This window comes from Lichenostomus cassidix, chromosome 2 (genome assembly GCF_008360975.1).
Source record: "Lichenostomus cassidix isolate B80296 chromosome 2, HeHo_3.0, whole genome shotgun sequence".
Taxonomy (NCBI): Eukaryota; Metazoa; Chordata; class Aves; order Passeriformes; family Meliphagidae; genus Lichenostomus; species Lichenostomus cassidix.
The window spans coordinates 57,790,784-57,801,660 of record NC_139482.1 but is presented as its reverse complement, the minus strand read 5'-3'; the positions used below and the strand labels follow the sequence as shown (position 1 = coordinate 57,801,660).

The 10,877-nt window shown below is 45.9% G+C and overlaps 1 protein-coding gene and 1 long non-coding RNA gene across 3 annotated transcripts; both read right to left on the bottom strand.

The window, feature by feature from the left end:
* Positions 1–334: 334 nt before the first annotated feature.
* On the bottom strand, positions 335–3,674 carry ID4 (inhibitor of DNA binding 4). 2 transcript variants are annotated; one of them, XM_085051683.1, is made up of 3 exons: positions 2,967–3,674; positions 2,232–2,290; positions 335–1,797 (listed from the first exon to the last, which is right to left on the bottom strand). In XM_085051683.1, the coding sequence occupies exons 1-2, from the start codon at positions 3,370–3,372 to the stop codon at positions 2,277–2,279; spliced, it is 420 nt and encodes a 139-aa protein (XP_084907809.1). In that variant the 5' UTR covers positions 3,373–3,674; the 3' UTR covers positions 335–1,797; positions 2,232–2,276. The 2 variants fall into 2 exon arrangements, with proteins under 2 accessions (XP_084907809.1, XP_084907808.1); XM_085051682.1 differs by having other exon boundaries at positions 2,974–3,674.
* Positions 3,675–5,178: 1,504 nt separating this feature from the next.
* Positions 5,179–7,588, bottom strand: LOC146441423 (uncharacterized). The gene is made up of 3 exons (XR_014850440.1): positions 7,410–7,588; positions 6,992–7,163; positions 5,179–5,320 (listed from the first exon to the last, which is right to left on the bottom strand). It is a non-coding gene; the product is annotated as an uncharacterized LOC146441423 (long non-coding RNA).
* Positions 7,589–10,877: the final 3,289 nt, after the last annotated feature.

Below are 10,877 nucleotides of genomic sequence, written 5' to 3'. Positions count from 1 at the left end.
TTATAGCACTTTTGACACTTGTATAATCTGAAACAAATCCTCTTTTTCAGTCAAACAGACCATGTTACACACACAGTTAGCTAGCTATTTACAAAGCACCCAATTAAATCCTACTTAATTCTCCCACTCTGAAAATCCCATTTCACTAGTGCACAGGCTACTGATCACACAAGATGAGTATCTTCCACAGAGCCTGGACACAACTTTACAGCCAGCAGGACTTGATTATACAAGAGCTATCTGTAAAAATAATTCACCCATCAAATGCTAAATACAAATAGTGAAGAGAATGTGCAAATTCAGAGGATTGAAGAAATAAGCTGAAGAATCACAGTTAAAGACAGGTAAATCTAGTTTAATGTTCACAGGTAGTAGTTACACATCACAGAGATTAAACAGGATTTTAACTAACATAGCTGCAGTGAAATGTAAGTAATTTTGTACTAGAAAAATAATCTTGACGCAGTTATCTGATTTTTGGTCTACTTAAGTTCATTTTAAGATGAATTTACATTGCTGATCATAACGACTTTGCCCATGTGCCTTGCTGCAGTTTGCTATTAATACTCTTTGGATGAAGGAAACAGCAACTGTTTTTGTTAATGGTTTGCCCTTTGGTTGCAAGTAGAGAACTGTTTTCAGTTTTTATGCAATTAATAAGCTGTAGGAACACAAATTTACAATAAAACCTTTTGGTGCTAAATGAAGTTCCTGAACAAGTTTCTTGATCTAATTCAACAGCAGATTTTTTAAAAAAAAGCTGGTTAGAGATCTAAAGCATTGCACCCATAATGCAAAAAACCTAGAATTTGTTTTTCTATTCTCAGTAAAAAACACTACATCTTACTGCTACTTTTATAGAATGCACTTAAAACCCCTGTGCCTAAATGACAAAAGTGTAGTCTTGAAATGTATAATACACTTACAAACATTTTAAGTCTAAATTGAGGAAGACACGTTGTATGGACTCCAAACAAGTTTATTTGCAATTAGACATCTCATGCAATCATGCAGGACCACTAGCTATAGCCGCAACTTTCGAGTTTAAAGGACATATGGGGACAAAAGAAGTCCTAAACATTCAAGGTATTTCCATATTAGCAGCTCCGTACTTGAGCTGTGGTTTTCTAAAGAGATATTCCCACAGATTAAAAAAAAACATACACACCTTTATAATATTTACAAAAAAATATTTAATTAAAAATATTTTATAATTACAGTAGTCTATTAAAGCATATACTTCTCACACTTATAGAACATCTCTATATATATATACACAGTATGAAATGTCACTCATCTGTCTATACAATATGTAACATTCCTGCAGGGAGAAGAAAGTTCCCTGGGCCCCAATAAAATCCATCTATTTTAAACAATAGATGTCAAATATATCTACAAATGCTCTGGTAGATTAGTAAAGCTTCAAGATTCGGCGCTCAGTCCCCTAAGAGTTACAAGGTTTCTAAAGTCTGGTTTAGGCTCGGTGCTCTATCCCGGGGCAGAGTCGCAACTTTTCCCGCTGCCACCGTGGGACGCGCCGCCGCTCACAGCTGGCCGGGAACGACGAGAAGAGACGGAACCAGGGGGAAAAAGGGAAAGGACACGGGGAGCCGGGGATGGGGGAACCGCTACGGACGTGCAAAATGGTGAAAAGGCTTGGCTCTGCCGGGGTGAAGCATGGGAACTGCTCGGGGGGTTGGATGGCTCCTTCCTCCGGTGCGGCGGGGCAGGGCCGGGCCCCCCCCGCCGCCGCCCGCCCCCCGCGTTGCCTCTGCGCGGCGCGGCGCCGCCGCACACCTGTGGGAGAGGAATGAATAGAGGGGGTGTGTGAACCGCTCCGCTCCAGACCGACTGGCGCCACCAACAAAACACAAGACATGCTTGATCAACAACCCAAAACAAACCAGGTCAAACAACAACCGCAGCTCCCAGGCTGGGCCAGGCGGAGGGAGGGATGCGCAGCTGCACGCCGCAGCCAGAGGCGCTCCGGGAGGAGGGGGGTGCACGGGGGGGAGGAGAAACCCAACCACCCGGTAATTACAGAAAATAAAATAACCACCCCGTAATTAAAAATAAAACCCCAACGCCTCCTGCAAGTATTTCTCGCCGGGCTCTGGTGCCCTTTCGGCAGGCTTCCCGCAGGATGCGGTGCGGCCCCACGGAGCCCGGGCGCTGTGCCGCGGAGGGCTGCGCTCCCCCCGCCCGCGGCCCCGCGCCCGCCCGGCACTCACCTGGGGAGCGGCGCTCAGCGGCAGAGGATGCTGTCCCCCGGCTTATTAACAGAGCCTGCCTGCGCAGCAACCAAACACTGCAAATTAACAACTGGGGGGAAAGGACACGGAGACACACCCCCCCCCCCCCCACTCCCCAGACTCCCTCCTCCTCCGCGTACCCAGGCACTACCATAGCCCCGTCAGGTGCGCTCAGGAAAGACCCCCGGGGGACAGAGCCAAGGGGGTCGCCGCAGTGCTACGGGAAGCCCCGGGGGCGCGGGGTGCCGGGGCACGCCGCTTCCCGCGCCACCGGGCTGCCACCGTGGGTCCCGTACAAGGGAGTCGCTCCCCGATTCCCGCCCCCCCCAAAGCACGCCGTGTTCCATGTGCACAGCCCCCACAGCCCCTCACACTCGCTTCGCGGCGCGGAGGATGGGAAGCGCAGGAAGAGCGCGCCTGTTCCCGTGTGTGCAAACACGCCGGCTACAGCTACTCCCTCGAGAGGCTGTAATTACACGGTACACACCGTGCGGCTGCCTGCCCGCACCGAGGGGTTGCGGGCACCCACCGCGCACCCCCGGGGCGTTTCTGCGCCCATCCACCCTTCCCCTTCGGGAGCTACGGCTTCTCAGCAGAGCCACGAGGTCGAGAGGGGCGACGCATCACCGGCGCGCTCCCACGGCGGCCGGCGCTGACCATCGCGCTACGCCGCTCTGCTCCGCGCCCCGCTCCCCGCGCTCGTGTGTCACGCACCTCTTACCGGGTCAGTGTTAAGGGCTGTCAGCGGGGTCCTGGGGGTGCCCGCGGGACAGCTGCTCGGGTGCAGAGCGGGCGGCGGGGGCTGCTGCCGGAGCAGAGCTGGGTGCGTCTCCAGAGCCAGCTGCAGGTCGAGGATATAGTCGATGACGTGCTGCAGGATCTCCACTTTGCTGACCCTCTTGTTGGGCGGGATGGTAGGCACCAGCTTCCTCAGCCGGCTGTAACAGTCATTCATATCGCACTGCAGGCACAGCGCCGCGGGCTCCTCGCCCGACGGCGGGCCCCCCTTGCAGCCGCTGTGCTCGGCCAGGCACCGCAGGGCCGGGTGCCCCCCGCCGCCGCCCGCCACGCTGGGCTGCGCCTTGCGACTGGGATGCCGGACGGGGCTCACGGCTTTCATAGTGCCGCAGGGAGAGAGGGAAACCTCCCTCTCCACCACCGCCGCCTGCTGCGGCCGCTGCGACCTCGGGAAGCCGCGCACGCACCGCCCGCAAGGGGAGCGGAGCGCGGCCGCAGCGCCTCGATGGCGTTAACGGCGGCCGCCCCGGGGATGTAACGAGAGGCACTCGCAGAGCCGCGCGACAACAGCGGCACCACAAACCACCCCTTCCCAGGAAAAAAAAAAAAAAGAAAATTTCTTAAAATAAAAAGCGCACGCTCCGCACCCAACCAGCCACAACCGCGGCCGCCGCTGGCCGCGCCGCTCGCTATATAGCGCGAGGCGCGGGCGGGGCGGGCGGTGCCAGGGGGAGGCGGGGGCGCCGCCGCGGCGGGGCCAGGCGAGCGCGGCGCGGGAGCGGGGGGGCGCCGTGGGGCCGCGACGCAGCCAATCAGGGCTCGCCGGCTCCCCCCCGGAGCGCGGCGGCGGCCAATGGCGGCAGGGCTGGGGGGGCGGTGGCGCTGCTGGAGGAGGCGGGCGGCGCGCGCTGACCCCCCGGGGAGAGGAGGAGGTGGCGGAGGAGGAGGCGGAGGCGGTCCCGGGGAGGAAGGACTGCGGGAATGCGGGTGGGACCCGCCGCCCAGCGGCTCCCGGCGCCGTCCCCGCGGTCCGGAGCGCAGCCCCGCGCCGCCCGACCTGGACGAAGGCGTCTGTACCCTCCCCCCTACACCCCCCATCCTCTTCCCCGGGAGGGTTGGCATCTCCTCGGGTAGTGAAACCCGTTTTTATCCTCTCGTTATAGCAGACTCATCCTGGCTTTACACATTTTTTGAGGGACTTGGGGACACTGGTTTACAGGCAGGGAAAATCCCAAGCAAAACTTGAGGAGTGTGGGGGAGAAAGAATGAGGAGGGTTTAGGGACTTCAAGCAAAGCAACGCCAGGGAACATTAAACTGGAGCACATAACTATTAAAAATGCATAGAGATGGAGTATTTAAAATTCCTCCATGACATATAATATTAATCCGTTTTATGTAAAATTCATACCTGTAACTTAATTTGGTCCATTAATGCACCAGATCACGTATTAGTAGATGTACCATGTTTTAAATATGATGCTGGAAATGTCCAGAGTTCTGTATTTTGAGGCAGAACATTAAAATTAACAGACATATACTCCTGAGTCCTGCTTAAGTCATCTTGTGGCAGATTGTAACCTTTTAATTTAATAATGCAGTGTTGAAACTTCCTGTTAATTCCTGCTAAGGATTAAGAGCCACTGTGTATTTGAATGGGACGCTGGTGTAAGAAACTTGGCGCCTGATCCCACAGATGCTGCAGTACCACAAGTTCTTAGTGAGTGAATAGGGCTGATTGCTCGGGCAAAGGACTGAAGGAAGGAGTAAAGGCTGCAGGATCTGCCCCTAAGCTTGTAAGTCAAACCCAACAGAAGGGAAGAAATCCATAATGGTGATTAATGATTACATGTCCCCTCAAAGCTTAGTCACAACGGGTGATATATAAAGGATACAGTGGGAAGCTGTCAAACCCAGAACTTGAACGAGCGGTGAGGCTGGATCATCTGAAGCGTATAACGAAGCACACTTGCATTCTCTCTCACCTCTTAAAAACACATGTTTTGAGGTTCTGCTTACAAATACTCGCACTCCTGTTTTCCTGATTTTGTCCCACATTGCCAGTGCCATCCATGGCAGTTAGGATCCTCTCAGATCAAAATCCAAGTGTGTGGTGTAAATCTAGACTGAGGTCTAGATCTGTATGCCATGTCATGGCAATGCGATGGGAAGATGTATTTCCATTAGCTATGGGCTGGATGATCCAAATTCTGTTGTAGCCATTTCTTTTATTCAGTGAAACTCCTTGCAGGCACAGGCCTTAAGGTGAACATTTTGGTTACTTTGTCTGTGTTCCGGAGTCCTGGTAATACGGACAGACTGGATGTGCTGTCTAGAAAAAATAAATACATTGTAAATTATAGTGAAAATGCTGGCTCAAATCTTGCTGGTGCCATTTGATTAAAATCTGCATGAAACTAGATACCCTGTAATATTGGGCTGTTCTGTTTGTACTGAAACTCCTCTGGGAGCTCATCTGATCTCACAGGAAATCTCTGGGAAACCCCAATATGTAACTGGTTCCCCTTTAGTTTTCCAGAGCTAATTTGGACAGATTATTTCTGTACACACACACAAACACTCACACACACACACACACACACACACACACACACACATGCAGACACATCCCCCCCAGAGCAGTACTATAGCAAATCCACTGAGACCACACTGGTTCTTGAAGATGACTCAGTATTTCTGTAAACTCATGAAGAACCGTGAAATGCCTTACACCTCTTTTTCCATCAGGCCACTTCCACCGCAGAGAGTACAAAGAAAAATCCGAGGCTCTGCAAGCCCTGAAGTTGTGAGTGGATTGTGTGCATTTGTGTAGCTAACATATCACAGTGGAGATATATGGGAGAGGGAAAAATAGCCCTCCCCTTCAACTACCATATAAATATTCAGGGGTTTTCCTCTAGTAACTCCCTTTGATACTCATGAAGCTGGTACATGCTAGTCCAACATGCTCAGCTGAACAATTCCCTGTCAACAACAGGTCTGCTTTTGCTCTCCTTGAAGTCAATGGGGGTTTTGTCATTGGCTTAAGTGGGACCTGGTTAGATTGGCTGCTTTTTCAAAATTTAGTTTGGATGTGCTTAGTAAATTGCTTTAGAAACGGATTGGAAAACCCAGAATGTTATTCATCTAGGTGGGCATAGTAAAACTCCTCATCCCTAAAGAGGATAGTACACAAGAGAGAGGGACAGTGGCTATTGTTCATGCTTTTGTCATATTAATAGCAATATTTTTCATGACATGAGTATAAAGAGATTAAGACTTCTGTTTTTCACCAGACCAGGTTTGGATTTTTAAATAATTTCTGTGCATCTTTAAACATCTGGTCCCTTTATGGCTGGCTGGAGGAATTTATCTGTCTTGGCTGGGTTTTTCCATGCTCTCTTTCCGTATCCAGAGTCAAGATTCATTTCCATTGTGAGCAACTCTTGCAATATTACCACAAGATCCTTGATAATGCTTGAATGGACCAATTTGGTCTATTAAAAGAGAATCAATGAGTTCAGATCACATCATAGGTGTTCTCTGAAGATTAGAAAAGTCACTTTTGATTCAAACCTAAAGTAAAACAAGTTGAAAATTAGAATGTAGTGACTGGCCTTGTGTGCCCTGTGTCATGAGAATAATCCCATTGAATTTAATGAGACTGAGTAACGTATTCTGAATTTGTCAGCATAGGGCTGAGTATATGAATATGCCGTTGACTCCAGGTGCAAAAATAAACCTGACACATTGATGCTGTCTCTTGAGTCATGGCACCATGGAAGAGGGACAGTCTTTCCAAGCACGGAATGTGTGGCATTTCCTCTGACAGCACTCTGGATCCACAGAGGTTTGTGCATGATATGATGCCATTGAACCAACCGTACCACATTAATTAAAATAGTCTCTGGGCAGATAAAATTTGAAGGGAACGCATTCAGGTATGCAGAGGGAAGCAAGCAATCAAAATGGTTACTTACACAAGGTTGCTTGCTATACTTACCTTAAGAGGGCATGAAATGCACACAAATGCTCAATGCATTTTTATTTTTAAGCAGGTTATGAAACAGTGGTTGAGTCAAGTGTCCTCGTTTTTGAGCTTGAGGCAGAGCAGTGCAGTAAAATCCCAAGCTTTCCTTTGCTTAAGGCTGATAACTGGTGTGACAAGTTTCATCCTGGTGGGCATAAAGGTATGTAATACTGAGACCCCCTGCTCCCCATTCCTGTTGACTTCAGCAAGCAGCCAGAAGACTCAGGATCTCAGAGGAGCTGCTCAACACCTAGAAGGCTGATCATTAAAAAACCATTATAAATCTCTGAATGGTTTATGGTTTATGAGGGAAATAGCAATTGATTCCTCAGTGGTGCCATTACTCTCCACTATTGCTATCATTCAAAAGGCAATAATGTTGATTATTTACCTTCAATTAAAATATCTAGTTAGTTGTGATGTCATTTAAAATAGCAGTATAATGTGTTTAGTGCTCCCTTATCAAACACCATAGATAAACTCCTCTTGGCAACAGGGGATGGTGATATGAAATGTAAAATGGGGCGGGGGAGTGAGATGGAGGAAAGACTATGCAAATCTTTTACTGGATTATTATTCCTACATGCCTGTGTCCCTTTGGACAACAGACTGGAGGTGAGACTGCAGGCTCCTTTGCAGTGACACCCCATGGATCCTCCAAATAGGTCAGGGAAGATCCATTGTGCATTCAGGGAGTACAGAGATGTCACCTCACTGTGCAGAGTGTAGCAATGGACAGAAATGCATCAGTCTTTTGGTACCACTCCTCACCAGGAATGATTTATCACCAAAGTTTTTGATCACCAAAGTTTAACCTTTTCCCAAAATAACATGAGCCATCTTCAGTACTGTTCTCCCTATATTCCTCAAGTCCAAAATCTAAATACAACTCTTACACTTCGCTATATGTGATTTTTTTTCTCATTGTCTGATTGTGTTCATTATAGAAATTTCTTCTTAATAAGAAAACCCAAGAGTTTCTCAAGACTTCAATTCCTCAGTGTCCCCTGTGCAAGAAGTTTAATAAGAAATTAAAAGAAAAATGTTTGTTGATTGTTCACAATAGCTCTTAACAGACAAAGGAGATTTTTTTTTGCATGTTCATGTAGTTGTCCAGGTCAGAGCATCCTTCTAATGGCAGGAGCATACTCCTACCCACTACTTTATGGTTTCCTTCAGTTTTGTATGCTACAAGACAGTCACAGAACAACAAACATTATGGAGAGATGAGGAACAGAATTAAAAAAGCCTTTCTCCATGGCTTGATGCATATGTATGCTCTTTTTTACACAAACATGGAAATAAATGCACAAAGAAATATTTCACCTCAGTTAGTGGAGAGAACCAAAAAAAGACTGTGATGGGGTTCATGTCTACGAGAGTTTTTCTTGCTGTGCTGTGTCCAGCATGGCTGGGTTGTAGGAATTTGTTCAAACCCACCTTGTCCCTTTGAGAGTCTGCAGCAGCAGCAAACATTTGTATGTCACTGACAGGCGCCCTGGCATTTTGCTGGTGGTTGTATGTCAGCTAAAGGCTAATGTCATTTAAGAAGGTTGCTTTGTTCAGGTGACCAGAAACACTGGGTTTGTCGGGTAACGTCAGATTTCTGCATTGACTAAAGCAAGCTTGTGGCAAGAAAGATAACTCATGTTGACAACCTTCTGCAGTGTGGTCCAAATATAAGCAATCAAGATGCTTATTCTGGGGAAGGGGAAAATAATTTAGGAGTATTTGGAGCAGCTTCCTGAGGAACACTCTATTAAACTGAGTTACATAGTAACAGATTGAATTTAGAGTCCTAACTTTAATTTTATTTTGTGTAGATTTAGATCAGATTTATGTGCAATGTCATGCCCTTTGTTTGTAGAGAAGAATCCTCAGCCAATCTGCCTGAAAACTGATAGTATGATACCACCTCATACTGTTTTTGTGTTTGCTATGAGTTTACATTAGCAGGTCTATAATCACACAAATAATGCAGCCTACAGGGACAATAAGCAAATCGACCTAAATTAAATAAGTATCTAGATATGTACATGCTCATCTGCATATGTTATCATTACACCAATGACACTGGTATTTATTTTCAGGGAACTTGAAGAGCTTGATCAGCAAAAGCAGTCTACGTTCATGCCATAAAAAAGCCCTCAATAGCAATATTTGCACTAATACAACATTTTACATTTTGAAAGCTAATACTAACACGTTTGTTATTTGTCCTCTGTGTTTTAAGGAATTTTTCAAAATCTTTGGAGGTTTTTTTTTTTACTCTTTTAAATAATTGTTTTAAATCAAAAGAAGAAATCACCTCTTCCCCGACTGTGGAAACAACCTTTCCCACAGTGGAAGGACATTCAAGGTAGATGAAGAGACCTTAGCTTCCTCTGTGTTGATGCAAATGCGTTGATGTCTTCTGTGACTGTAGTCAGTTGGTTCTCAAAGTACTTTTATGAGCCAGTGTCACTCTCAGACACAACCTGCTTGCCAGATACTAATTTCCAGTTCTGCATCTTTTTCATGGTAGTGACTGCCTGACAAGTATGTAAACACTATAGAAAATGCTGTTTGCTGGATTTAGTTCAAGTCAAATTGGTGCCACCACTGGGAACAGAAGTTAGAAAGAACTAGAAATTCGAGTCTGGTGGTTGTGTTTGTGGAGGGGAAGCTTTTCAATGCATCTTCAAATCCCCTGACTGCAGCTATTTATGAGCCATGGCATGCACTTCCAATACCTGCTGAAATCTCTGTAATCTTATTATCTATTCATTTACCTGCTGTAGAATGCCTGTTGCCATAACATGCGAGGATCTACCAAAGCCTTAGTAACAGAAGCAAAAGGCTCTTCCTCATTCTTCTGTTCCATCTTGCAGAAGAAATATTAGAATAGCAGGAAATTACTTATAGGATGACAGCACCAGTTTAATTTGCTTATATACTTGTGTATGTTTGAAAAAGCAGTTTGCACAAAAGGTGAGTTTTGTTTTTAATTTGTACCAGGTTTCTTCCTGTGATCATTCTTTATTGGGTAGTTTCTTGGAGGAAGTTGTCACTCAAAAATACAAGAGTCCTCAGCTTTTGTTGACAGAAAATAGCTCTTGCAGGATTTCATGTTTAGAGAGCATGAAAAAAAGCATAGACAGGTAATGTCTCCTTTAGGCAGACAGGGTCACACTCACCAGCTTAATTTCATCAATAGTATATGCTAAAGTGACCTTTTAAATTTATTAGGACAACAGGATTGCCTAATGAAAACCACTGTGTAGCACCGTGAATTTAAATCAAGATATAAATTGCAGACTGCAAATGGCTGGAGATGCAGAAAAAAGAAAGATGGATGTAGGGAGAATATTGGACAGTGATCCATGAAGTGCAATTCTTCACAGTTAAATATATTCTATGACTTACTAATTTTCCCTTAGAAGAAATGGGAATGAATGGTTTTTTCCATTTTGGAGTAATTGCATAGCAATTCTTCATGGTTTTGCTTCTTGTGCAGGGGGCAAACTATGCAAAAGTATTTTAAAGCCATATTCAAAATTGCTGTTAAAAATGCTTCAACGTGCAAATTTCTTACAGTTTCACTTTGTTTTCTTTAAGCTAAATGATGTGCATATATAAGAATATTTTGGGTAATCACACCGCTTATGCTAAGTAACTATTCCAAGTTGTCCTTGATACCAGTATATTTTCACATACTTACCTTGAAGTGTTAATGACATTTATTTTGGTAATTTTTACTCCAGTAACGTGCTTTTTGAACACTTTAAAGCACTGATAAATTTTATTCAAAAAAATCTCTTAATTTACCTCAGTGGAGAAATTGACTTGAAAAGCAGTACAAATCCTTGCTTATATAGAA

Excerpts from the sequence above, each read along its gene's own strand:
- ID4 (XM_085051682.1), bottom strand. The coding sequence starts at position 3,372 with ATGAAAGCCGTGAGCCCCGTCCGGCATCCCAGTCGCAAGGCGCAGCCC. Across the intron at positions 2,291-2,973 it reads CAGCCCTTAACACTGACCCG|GCAGGCTCTGTTAATAAGCC; the intron begins GTAAGAGGTGCG and ends GTTGCTGCGCAG.